The sequence below is a fragment of the Acomys minous genome, assembly GCF_964271855.1.
Source record: "Acomys minous genome assembly, chromosome: 17".
Lineage (NCBI taxonomy): Eukaryota > Metazoa > Chordata > Mammalia > Rodentia > Muridae > Acomys > Acomys minous.
In genome coordinates, this window is record NC_140500.1 from 56,979,426 (window position 1) to 56,992,683 (window position 13,258).

Genomic DNA, 13,258 nt, shown 5'->3' on the forward strand with positions numbered 1-13,258 from the left:
TCCACAAGGTAGCAGGAGAGAACCAGTCCCTAAGAATCACTGGCTAAGACTTCTTCTGTGACTTCCACACATGCATGGTGTTCTCTCTCTCTCTCTCTCTCTCTCTCTCTCTCTCTCTCTCTCTCTCTCTCTCTCTCTCTCTCTCTCTCTCTCTCTCTCTCTCTCTCACACACACACACACACACACACACAGAGAGAGAGAGAGAGAGAGAGAGAGAGAGAGAGAGAGAGAATAGAATTAAAATGTTCGCTAATCCTGATGAAATCACACTCATAGTTAGCTTGGCCTTTTGAACTGCATCCCCTTAGCATTCGCTCTTCCTTCCTTTCTATGGATGGCCTTGGAATACTAATGGTACCTGATTGAGAGCTGTAATTGATGCAGTTTCACTGTGCTGTGTTTTCCTCTGTCAGAGCTTTCCTATATCAGTGAGACTAAGATATCCATGACAGGTCTGGAAAATTCTGGTTGAAAATGTTTTGAAGGCTCTAGAGTATAAATGTCATGAGTGTGAAGTGTTTTTTAGTTTGCTTTTCGAGGGGTTTTGTTTTTTAAAGATTTATTTATTTATTGTTATGTATACAGTGCTCTGCCTGCATGTACACCTGCAGGCCAGAAGAGGGCATCAGATCTCATTATAGATGGCATGAGCCAACATGTGGTTACTGGGGATTGAACTCTGGACCTCTGGCAGAGTAGTCAGTGCCCTTAACCTCTGAGCCATCTCTCCGGCCCAGCTTTATTTTGTTTTTTGAAACAAGGTCTTTATATCCCTGGCTACCCTATAGCTCACTGTATAGACCAGGCTGGCCCTGAACTTACAGAATCTACCTGGCCCTGCCTCTGGAATGCTGGGATTAAAGGCGTTATGATGAAAATAGATACAAAAAAGGGTTTACTGTGTATCGTGGCTTCCAAGGTAGGAGAGATGTTAGAGATCTCACTGAGCTTTTCAAAAAGAAGCTGTCATAGAGGAGTCATCTTAGAAACCTGAGACATTTTCTGGCTTAAAGGAAAGAGAGAGAAAAAGAAAGACAGAAAGCAGCCATGACCACATTTGCACTCTAAATTTAAACTACTGCACTGCCTCATCGTACTTCAAGAAGAATAAAAGGGTTTTTGGTTTTTAAGACAAGGTCTCACTGTGTAGCCCTGGCTAGCCTGAAACTCACTATGTTGATCAGGCTGGCCTGGAATTCACAGAGATCCACAGCAGCCTCTGCTGGGATTATAGGTGTGAGCTACTGTACCTGGTTTAAAATACATTAAGACTAAAAGTTCTTTTAAGCATAGATGTTAAAGGTTATTTTGGTTTAGTTTGTTTTTGTTTTGTTTTTCTCCAAGACAGGGTTTCTTGGCTGTCCTGGAATTGATTTGTAGACCAGGCTGGTCTCAAACTCACAAAGACCCACCTGCCTCTGCTTCCCCGAGTGTTGGGATTATAGGTATATACCACCATGCCTGGCAAAAGGTTAGTTTGAATAGTATGTGGTAGCACACTGATAATCTTAGCACTGAAGAGGATGGCAATTTGAGGATAGCCTGGTCCATATAGCAGTCTTTCTTTGGGAGTTCGGGGAGGGAGATTACTTTGAAGGTGCAGCTATTTAAGTGTCTTGTTTTTTATTCTTACATAGAAATATGGGGAGGAAGAGGGAGAGCCTCTGTTTAGTCAGATTCTGCGGTGCTTCTCCAGTGTCAGCAAATAAATACAGGCTCTGTGCAGATCTTCACAACCCAGCGTCAAAATTAAAGAGACTTCTGATGAGATGGAGTATTAGCTAAGGTGTTTTGTCTTGTTCAAATGAGACTGTTGCCATTTTAGTTCCATATTTTACTTAACAGAGGATTAAAGTTTTTAGGGCCAGTGAGATGACTCCGCAGGTGAAAGCTACACAGACCTGGTGACCTGAAGTCAAGCCCCAGACCTGTGATAGAAGGAGAGAGCTAAGTCTTGAAAGTTGTCCTCTGGCCTCCACATGCGTATCAGGGCGCATGCGTGTCTGTACCCAGGCCTCTCCTTTCTCTCTCTGTCTATCCTCCCTCCCTCCCTTCCTCCCTCCCTCCCTCACTTCCTCTCTCACTTCCCCCTCTCTCTCTCTCTCTCTCTCTCTCTCTCTCTCTCTCTCTCTCTCTCACACACACACACACACACACAAATAAAATTTTCAAAAACATTTTAGTTCACCAGAGTCCTTCAGTGTGTGTGAAGACAAGCTCACTCCTGTTTTGTCTTTTCCAGTATAAACGTCATGAAGCAGCTCATTGGTTCATCTAACTTATTTGTGATGCAAGTGGAGATGGATGTATACACAGCTCTTAAAAAGGTATCTGTGTATGTATACTAGAATATCACTGCAGATTGCTCCCATGGCGAAGGGCAGAGGAACTGCTTGCGCTGCTTGGCTTACAGTGGGGTTTGTCTCGGTAAATCCATCATAAGCCGAAAATACCTAGCACACCGAGTGAGCACCACAGCTCAGCCTCGCCCTCCTCAGATGTGTTCAGAATGCTTATTTAGCTACAGGGGCCACATCACCTAACCCAAGATACATCATTAAATGACATGAGACTCCAGTAATTTGTTCAGTTCTCTCCTGAAGTGAAAGCAAGTGGTCCTTGGAGCATTTTTTCACTGTTGCAGAGTTGAAAACCCTAAGTTAGTTCAACCAAGCCATCAAGGTGGTGGCCATGTGCCAAACCCTAAGTCTATTTAGATTTAGAGATTTATAACTGTCTTAATTACTAAAAAACACCATGACCTAGGCAACTAATAAAAGAAAGCATTTAAAATGGGCTTATAAAACCTCAAAGCCAAACCTCACTGACACCTTCAGAAAGCCGCACCTCCTAATTCTTGTCAAAAAGTTCTACCAACCGAAGACCAAGCATTCAAATAAATGAGCCTACAGGGGCTCTTCTCTTTCAAACTACCACAATGTTTTTGTTCTGTTTTGTTTTCTGGAGGCAGTGCCTGATTCTACATTCTATACCTGTACCAATCCTTCTGCCTCAGTGTCCCATGTGCTGTGATTACACATGTGAGCACCAAGCCCAGCCTTTTTTCATCCTTTTGATGGATTTAGGTACAATATTGTTTCACAGTTGAAAAAATATCAGCTGTTGCCTGGCTGTTGATGAGGGTTGGCATGGGGACTCAGAGGTATATTGGAGGCAGAGGCCACTGCTCTTGCCACACTGTGTGTCATCTGTAGTCTCGTCCTTGTGGGCAATGTCATGTGCACTTGATACACCTACAGTGAGAACCTTCCAAGTCACGCAGTTTGGTGGCTGAGATGAGACTGCAGCTGCTAGTTTTCTTCAAGGAGATAGCATTTGGGCTGTTGAAACATTTGTATGTGTGGGTGGGGCTGGAGCATCATACTTTTACCTGTGAGCTACATTGGCAGTTGCTTGGATGCCAGGAGTGGTGGGTGCTGACCTTGGGCAGTAGTCACTCTGCCAACACTGCTAGTAAGCACTCAATACACAGTCCTTTAGTGGCCTGTAGGGGAGAAACGCCATGTCACTTGGGTTGCAAATTAAGAAATTAACCCAGAGGAAGCAGGCCATGTGCTCAGCTCCTTCATGACCACTGGCGGATTGAGCATCTGCACTTTTCACTGCTTGCATGCTCTATCAGTAGCAGAGTCAGAACTTTCCTGTGCTCACATTCTTTCTTTTGCAGTCTTATGGTTTTGCATCATATTTGGTGTGATTGATTTGTTAATGATTAGAATATATTAGTACAGAACTACTAGAATGTTCTGTATGTTAACGTTGTAGGTGTTTGGTTCAGTAAGGTGTGCTTGTGAGCATTATCCGCATGCTGAGTTTTTATTATAGGATCTCTATTTCCTGCTACAATGACTTGAAAGCTTTAATAGTTATACTTTCTTGCAGTTGCATGTAAAATAGAAATTTTAGCTATTACCTTAGACAACATATGTAGTTAGTTAGTTGGTAGAATGCTTGCCTGGCATGCACAAAGCCTTGGGTTCAACCCCCAGCACCACTTAAACCAGTGGTTCTCAACCTTCCTAATGCTGTGACCCTTTAATCCAGCGCCTCGTGTTGTGACCCCCCTCCCCCAGCCATAAAGTTATTTTCATTGCTACTTCATAACTGTAACTTTGCTAGTGTGAGAATCGTAATGTAAAGCCAGACGCGGTGGTGCACATCTTAATCCCAGCACTCGGGAGGCAGAGGCAGGCGGATCGCTGTGAGTTCGAGGCCAGGCTAGTCTACAGAGCGAGTCCAGGACAGCCAGGGCTACACAGAAAAACCTTGTCTCAAAAAGCTAAAAAAAAAAAAAGAAATTCATAATGTGGTGTAAATATCTTTTTTGGAGGTAGAGGTTTGCCAAAAGGGTTGTGATTCACAGGTTGAGAACCACTGACTTATACTGAATATGGTGGTTCATGTTTGTAATGCCAGTGCTCCACAGGTTGCTCAGGGTTGTCCTTAGCTACATAGTAAATTCAAGGCCAACCTGGCTACACAAGGCACAAACTCAAAAGAAAAAGAAAAAAAAGAAGTTATTTTTGAAGATAGGACTATTTGTAAATACGGTCACAAAGTGATAAAGTCTTATAATTCTTTCGTTATTTATTTGTTCTGACTAGTGGATGTTCCTTCAGCTGGTGCCTTCCTGGAATGGGTCTTTAAAGCAGCTTTTGACAGAAACAGATGTCTGGTTTTCAAAGTGGAAAAAAGGTATACTGAAATTTTTTTGTTGAGAATCCTGCCCCCCTTCTTTTAATGGTATTTCTTAGAGCCAGGCCTTGGCTTTCACTTGCAGACTTGGTTTTAGAGCTGGAGAACAGCTGGGCAGTCTCCTGCCTCGGCCCAGACAGCAGGAAACTCAGTGCTGCACTAGACTGCTCCTCATCTGTCACTGCATTTGACCCTCAGAGCTCCTCAACTTCTGTTTGTCACCAGTTCATCTTGGCAACTGGACTTGTTTGTTTGGCCATGTTGCTTAGATTTCCCCTGATAAGCTAGGCCCCATCTCTCAGGCCGTGACTCTTGATGGGGCCTGTAGACTGCTTCTGTGCCTCACTCAGAAGCAGTACGTGACGTGCACTGCACAGTGTATAAGGAGCCCTGCCAGGGGCTAGAGACGCAGCTTAGTAGTTGTTAAGAGTGTACACTGCTCTTGCAGAGGACGTAAGTTCAGTTCTCAGCACCCCCGTCAGGCAGTGCACAACTGCACGCAGTGCCCACTACTGTAAGTTAGAAGGATGGACACCAGTCCCTGTCCTGGCCATCGTGTGAAGACTCTGATGTGGCCTTCTGGGTTCCTTGGGAAGGGATTCTAGAGAGAGAGTCTCATACAAGTCACTTCCTCAAGCACACCTTCCTAACATTCTGTAAGAACAACCACAAAATGTAAGGACGGCTGAAGCCCCAGTGTAAGGGCCTAATTAGTACCAAAACTGATTTGAGGGATTTTCCAAAGTTCCTCTAACTTTTCTCACATCTTAGATTTCTTCTTTTTTTCCCCCCTCCCCACCCCCAACCCCCCCCCCTTTGGTTTTTCAAGACAGGGTCTCTCTGTGTAGCCTTGGCTGTCCTGGACTCACTTTGTAGACCAGGCTGGCCTTGAACTCACAGTGATCCACCTGCCTCTGCCTCCCGAGTGCTGGGATTAAGGCGTGCGCCACCACGCCCAGCACATCTTAGATTTCTAAGGCTATTGAAATCCCTGGAAGTGGGTTACTTACATTCTAGCAGACTGTGTATATGTCTGTCCATAGAAGCATTTAGTGAAACAGCACATTTGACAAGAATGCTGTTTAATTAAAACTTTCTTAATAGACTTTGAAGGGACGACTTTCCTTGAAACTGAGCAGGGAAAACCATTTGCGCCGGTGTTCAGACATTTAAGGCTACAGTACATTATCAGTGATCTGGCTTCTGCAAGGATCATTGAGCAGGATTCTCTGGTACCTTCAGGTAAGAAAACCTGATGTGTTTGTGATTTAAAGTCATGTTTTTCTGATTGTAGCATTTCATACTTGCATAGGGAAGAACAGTAGAGAAACCAGACGTCACCTTTGAGCCCATAAGGTATGTATCTTACTTACGCCTAGGGAAATGAACGTGTGAATAATCTAACTGTGCTCACATTTCATACTGCTTTTCTGTGTCACAGCTTATTAAAGTAGCTGCCACAATAGTTATGGCTAAGAAGTGTTTTGCAGTTGAGTGTTTCATCTTTATTTTCTGTAACGGGGATGATCAGACTCAGGCCCTTGTGCTGCATGTTAGGCCCCACCAGGAAGCTGTGGTTTCAGCCCTGCGTGAAGCATTTGATCTCCTACCTTACTTCGCAGTGTCAGCATTAGGGGCATACAGCCGCACACTTGGCTCTGCGTGTTCTCAGGTTGGTTACCAGTGCACTGTTGTGGATAACAGCCTGAAAAATGACTTTTGTTTTTGTTTTTGTTTTTTGAGACAGGGTTTCTCTGCCTAGCCTTGACTTTGTAGACCAAGCTGGCTTCAAACTCACAGCAATCCTCCTGCCTCTGCCTCCCGAGTGCTGGGATTAAAGGTGTGTACTACCACATCCAGCTGACTTTTGGTGTTTTAAAAATTTATAGCTGGGCTGGAGAGATGGCTCGGCAGTTAAGAGCACTGACTGCTCTTCCAGAGGTCATGAGTTCAAATCCCAACAACCACATGGTGGCTCACAACCATCTATAATGTGATCTGATGCCCTCCTCTGGCTGCAGGTGTATATGCAGGCAGAGACTGTATACATAATAATAAATAAATAAATCTTTAAAATAAATAAATAAATAAAATAAAAATTATAGCTGTTTTTTCTATTAGTTTTCTTAAATTTCCTTAATTTCTTGTTTTTCTTATTCTGAATTCTTAAACATGTTGGATCAAATGCATCTCATTACAATAAATTTGTTGTATTTGTGACAAATTGCATTTAGTAGTATATAAACTCATTAGGGCATTTGCCTTGCATGTTCAAGACCCTGGGTTTGATGCAAAGTGCAGGGGGAAAAAAGAAAGAAAAAAGGAAACAAGATGCAACAAGCTTACAGTACTGAACACCAGGCAGAGATGTAAATTAGATGCCAAAGGATCTGTGTTCTTCCAATCAAACATTTGCTAAGCCTCTCTAAAGATTTATTTAATCATGCGCAGGTATGTCTCTGTGCACTTCAGTGCAGGGGCTGCAGGTCCAGAGGCAAGGAGTCTCTAAGTGAAGTTACAGATGGTTGTCAGGAGCCTCCTGCTGTGGGCAGTGAGCCACAGTTAGGTCCTCGGGAAGAGCAGCCAGTGCTCTAACCCACAACCATCTCCCCAGCCCCATCATTAAGGATTTAAAGTGTGGAAAACAGTCTGCTGTGCTGCACTTTAGGTGTGTCTGCTACGTATGGACAAGTTTTGTGTCTCAGTATGGCAAAATTGTATAAACATCTGGAGTCTGAAGCATTTTATTTGGTATAAAAAATTTTTTTTAAGTTTCTGGCCAGATTTCAAGGTTCGTTTTTCTCTTCCTGATTTGAAATGATATGAAGACTTGAAACACATTTTATTCCATCTTATAAATACAAAGAAATTTTATGTATGTTCAAAATTTTCAGCTTAAAAAATATATATGTTAAGAGACAGGCAGATCATTGTGAGTTTGAGGCCAGCGAGTCCAGGACAGCCATAACACAGAGAAACCCTGTTTCCAAAACTTTTTAAAAAGTTAGAATTAAATGTCATATTTCTTTCTGTGAGGAGGCAGAAAGTACCACATGGCTCACATTATAGACAGAGATTGGTATGTACTCTTGGAAGGAAACTGAGGCCTGGAGATGTAGGTCAGGGGCAGAGCTCTGGAGTGCCATTTACTGAGCCTTAGGTTCCATCCTCATCTGGGGTATGGGGTAGGGTGGGGTTGTCTTAATTTTGGGCACAGTGGAGGCTCGTTATTTCATGAGATTAGAGTTGTCATAGTCAGCTCATTAAATGACTTACTACGTATCTTATGTACACCTCCCCCACATTCATCCCATTTTAGCACCATGCCTTTCAGACCTTGTTTATATTTTTCTGGAGTTGGAGTCAATATCTCAAAATCTTCTGTTTCCTCTATGTATTTATTTAGCTGTACTGAACAGTGCACTTCAAAGAGAATCTTACCTCTCACCCTGGTGACCTAGGACCAGAACAAGTCGAGACAGTCCCAGTCCTGGTGTTTTTCCCACCCCCACCACCAGCACCACCACCGTGTCCTTTCTAGTACTGCTTGCGGCCTGACGCCTAGCCCTTCCTCCATATCATAGGATTTGGATGCCTGCTTCACCCTCTTCCTTCTCTTCCAGTCAGCTTATTTATATGATACCTACCTTCTCATTTTCACCTCAGATCTGGGCACACTTATCTTTACAGAACCTTAGGCACTTAGCACCCATGGAAATGCCATGAACTCTGTTCAACAGAATTGCTCTGCATCTGAAGTTTGGTATTTTCAGGCTGTTATCTCACCTGCCATTCATAGCCACAGTCCCTTTCTCAGTCCCCTGTCTCTTCACCCTCTCTTCCTTCTCTGCTGGTCTTTGGAGCCTTTCCTGTCCTGTCTCAGGTCCTGGCAGTCTTAGATTTCATGTAGACGGTGCTAGGTTACACCTGGTAAAGTTCAGAACCAGTGAGCCCCTCTTTGTCAGACCATTGCCCTGTGCAGTCCCACTGCAGCACACTCTGCAACTTGACAAACAGCTTATTTCCCCAGAAAGAAGTGTTGTGACAGATAACTTAATAAATGAAAAATCCATTATTAAGTTTCCAATATAAAACTTTATTAAAAACTGAAAACAGCCAGGGTGGTGCACTCCTTTAAACCCAGCACTTGGGAGTCAGAGGCAGGCCGATCTACAAGAGTTCAAGGCCAGCTTGGTCTACAGAGTGGGTTCTAGGACAGCCAGAGCTACACAGAGAAACCAACCCTGTCAAAAGAAAAAAGAAAATGACTCTCTTAGGAACAGTATTGACAGTTGGAAGTCAGTGTGAGCTGTGATGAGGAAATGGAAATGCCAGCACAGGCATTTCTCTTTTTTAGAAAAGAGGTCATTCTTAAGTTTGAGAGAAAGCTCAAAGGCCCTTACCATGTTAAAGAGCAAAGAGTCACATTGCTACAGTGTGTTTATAAAACAAGCAACCTGCTTTGTAAATTGCTGTTCTAAATATAAATTTAGAAGTAAGACTTATTATTATTATTCAGGGGAGGGGGTTGAGACAGGGTTTCTCTGTGTAGCCTTGGCTGTCTTGGACTCGTTTTGTAGACCAGGCTGGCCTCGAACTCACAGAGATCCACCTGCCTCTGCCTCCCGAGTGCTGGGATTAAAGGTGTGCGCCACCACACCCGGCTAAGATTTACTATTTAAAAAAAAAAAAGAAGAAGAAGAAGAAGAAGTAAGACTTATTGACCACTTGTCAATTGATGTTTACCCTTTAGAATGGCTGTCCTTGGTGTATAAGCAGCAGTGGCTGGCTATGCTCCGGGCTGAACAAGACAACGAAGTGGGGTGAGTATGTTACATCATGTCCCTGGCTTGGCAGTGATAGGGTGAACGTAGGGCCTAGCATGTGCTCGGCTGAGTGCTCTACCACTAGGTCCAATCCTAAATAAGTAAGCAAGCCCTGCTGTGGGTGTTTACTGTGTTTTTAGTGGAGCTACTTAGGAACAGCTGTCTAACAGACAGATAGAAAAGAGGGCTGAAGGGAAAGCTGCAAAATACTGAACAATTTTGAGAAAAGCCTGTGAGCATAAACCATGGGACTCAAGAAACTTCTTCCAGACAGAGCCCCCGCAAACAAAAGCTGAGCTGCTCGCTTCCCTCAGAATTCTGACTGTGTCCGCCGGGAGCTGCAGTCAGTGCTGCCTGAAATACTGCTGCCGAGGGGCACACAGCACAGCAGACATGAGATCACGTGACTCAGAGGACTGCTGTAACTTTTTAAACACTCCCGTTCACATTCTGCGATGCTATTTAAATTGATACTTTTAGAAAGTTTGCTTTGAATATTTATGTATGATAAAGCTCATTTTCATATTATTGTATGTTGTGAAATTATGATTAATAAATAGGTTTTGAAGGTATTTGCATTAAGTGAATTAAAGACATCTTGTTATAGCTACACAAAAGAGGCCTAAGAAAAAGGGTTTTTTGGTTTTTGAGAGTTTTTTTGCCCCACTTTCTTTTAACTCGTTTTTTATGCACTAAAGAATCTCCCCCCCCCCCATAATAGCCTCATTGTAAGTTTCTGTCCAAACAGCAAAAATATAAAAATGTTCTATAAATTCACAAGATTTTTTGGTTTGGTTTGGTTTGGTTTTGGTTTTTTAAGACAGGGTCTCTCACTCAGGTGGTGGTGGCACACACCTTTAATCCCAACACTGGAGGCAGAGGCAGGTGGATATCTGTGAGTTTTGAGGTTAGCCTGGTCTATAGAGTGAGTTCCAGGTCAGCCAGGGCCGCACAGAGAAACCCTATCTCAAGCCCGACCCCCATCCCCTAAACAGAGAAACAGAGCCTCTCTATCTAGCTGTGGCTACAGGCTGGCCTGGAATTCACAAAGCTTGCCTTCCTCTGCCTCTACAATGATGCTGGGATTAAAGGCATGCTCCAGTATGCCTAGGCTATAAGATTCTTATTTGTGGTTTTTATGGTTTCTATTTTATTTATAGTCTCATCTTTTTCCAGGTTTGTCTGTAGCATACTTATATGGCAAAGACAATAAGATTGCTGAAGTAGGAAAAAAAAAAATAACCAGAAAATAAGTTAGTTATTTAGTGGAAACTGGATCTGAAGTGTTGGTATCATGTAGTTCGTGGTAACACTTGGCACTGTGTATTTGGCTCTAAGTTTAGGATGTTCTTTGTTGAGGTTTTTTTTTTTTCTTCTTTTCTTTTCTACTTTTTCTTTTCTTTCTTTATTTTTATTTTTGTTGTTGTTGTTGTTGTTGTTGTTGTTGTTATTCTTTTGTGTTTTGTTTTAGTTTGGTTTTGTTTTTCGAGACAGAGTTTTTCTGCATAGCCCTGGCTGTCCTGAACTTGCTTTGAAAAAAGAAGAAAATAGATAAAGTTATACAGATTTTTTCATATGAAATATTGGTCTTGTAGAATTATACTCCATGAAAAATGGTTTGCATTTTAAATAAATGGCATCAGGGACTCGGTGCTGAGCTGGCTGACATGGTGCACACCTGTGATTCCAGCATCAAAGAGGCTGAAGCAGCTAGGAGCACCAGTTAGAGGCTAGCCTGGGCTACACTGTGAGACCTTGTATCAAAAGATCAAAGGGCACGGGGTTGGGGGGGAGGTGACACCAAACTATGTCTCAGAAGTAATAGATTTGTATTTCTTTTAGTAGTTGTACTTTTTAAAATTAAGTTAAATCATATTAAAAAGTTATATGAAATACAGGTTTTTGGGTTATATTTTCCTGGCAAACAAAATTTCTCATAGATATTTTTTCTCTCTTCTCTGGTTTGACAGCTTCATAAAAGTAATGTAGAAGTCTACTAGGTTATGTACTGAGGTCTGACTTAATCAACGTGTTCTTTTTCCTTTGTCAGTGCTGAGTGTGAATGTAGTAGGGTCTGCTGCTTACGAGGTGGCCCTCAGTCGCCAAGCTACACCCACAGCCCAGGAGAATACTTTATCCCAGTAAGAGAGTGCTGTCAAGCCAGTAGAAAGACTCCATTCTTTTAAACCCAGTTCTTTTTTTCAATTACTAGTTGCCTGTTTTCTACAAAAGCTCATGGCTCTTATATCATTTTAGGCCTCAAGAAATCAATAAAGAAGAACTTGAGGTTAATAGCATGAGGTGTGGTAGAAAGCTTGCCAAAGATGGTGAAGTAAGTACGACTCTGTCCATATGTTCTCAGCTTGCTGAGGAAATTCTCTCATGCTCCTCTCTTTCATGTGTTAGCAAGTTTTTCTAAAATATTTAAAAGTGAGCTCGCTGCCGGGCAATGGTAGTGCAGGCCTTTAATCCTAGCACTTGGGAGGCAGAGGCAGGTGGATCTCTGTGAGTTCAAGGCCAGCTTGGTCTACAGAGCAAGTTCTAGGACAGATAGAGCTGTTACAGAGAAACCGTGTCTTGGGGGCGGGAGCAGGCTTGCTGTGGCAATATGCTGTCTCAAAAACCAATAATTACATGTTCTTTTTAAAAGTAGTGTAAGAGAGTAGCCAGTCACAGCCAGATAAGACCTTATTTATCATTTCTACAGCTTGGTGTCCTGAACAAGGTTACAGCCACCATACTCAGTAACTACTCAGTCTTGCTTGAGACCTTCACACTTGGGTTTAAAGCCCAGATGAGAGGCTTGAGAGGGCCCTCAGCAGTCCTGAAGCTGAGCTAGATTGTGTGGGAGGTGTTGCATAGTCTTAGGAGGTTCTGTTTGACAGCTACCCTAAATAAAGTCATCAGTCCTCTTGGAATGCTCCCCACACCAAGAACTACCATTGTTCCTGACGTGGAACAAACTGCAGGTGCGTACAGGAAGGGAGGGGTGTTTACCCTGCCGCCCCCAGAGAGCCTGCCTCCGTGTGAGCCATTCAGCTGGTTGTGCGCCTGCCTGCCATCATCTCCACCTTCAGAGTCCAGCCTAGTTTTCACCTGGTTCTTTTTCCCAAGTTCACCTCCTTTGGCATTCAAAGGTAACTTCACGGTTGCCTTCAGGATTGTGGCATGACAGAGAAGAGGTTGTCTTCTCCATCCCTCCTCGTGTTTCTTCCTCCCTCAGTGAACTCTAGCTCCTTCAAAGCAGATGCATTGAATATGCTGCCACCTGCTACCTGCTAGCTGTCCTGTCACTGTCACCGCAGGGCGCGGTCTTGCCTCCTCACCACTGTTGTTCACAGGCTTGACAGTTCAACAGCTGCCTCCCAGCCTTCTTTCCCCAGTGACCTTGTGGTCTACCCTCCCAGGGCACGCACTCCCATTGCTGATGCTGCCTTTCACTTGAAATCTCCATTTCAGGTGTGTCGTTTACAACATTGACTTCTTTTATCTTTCTAGCTCCATAGTCTAGGACTCAACATTATTCTGACCCCACTGAGATGTATGGTTTGTTCTTTCTTTCCTGCCACCTTTCTGTCACCTCCCTACTTCTTTACTTGACTTACGTCATTTTGTCCCATCTTAAAACCATTCCCCTGTTTATATCCATCTACCTTCTTTTGGGGGGAGGTGGCGTTGAAACAGGGTTTCTCTTTGTAGCATTGGCTGTCCTGGA

At 43.3% G+C, this 13,258-nt stretch overlaps 1 protein-coding gene across 2 annotated transcripts in view; it reads left to right on the forward strand.

Moving 5' to 3' along the window:
- GMCL1 (germ cell-less 1, spermatogenesis associated) overlaps positions 1-13,258 on the forward strand; it is a 40,244-nt gene that overhangs the window by 15,636 nt on the left and 11,350 nt on the right. The window contains exons 7-11 of one of the 2 annotated variants that reach the window (XM_084765255.1): positions 2,244-2,328; positions 4,627-4,717; positions 5,822-5,959; positions 9,471-9,540; positions 11,800-11,875. In XM_084765255.1, coding sequence (XP_084621381.1) covers positions 2,244-2,328; positions 4,627-4,717; positions 5,822-5,959; positions 9,471-9,540; positions 11,800-11,875 — 460 coding nt within the window. The remainder of the gene's footprint in view (positions 1-2,243; positions 2,329-4,626; positions 4,718-5,821; positions 5,960-9,470; positions 9,541-11,799; positions 11,876-13,258) is intronic. The other variant, XM_084765256.1, reaches the window with a different exon arrangement.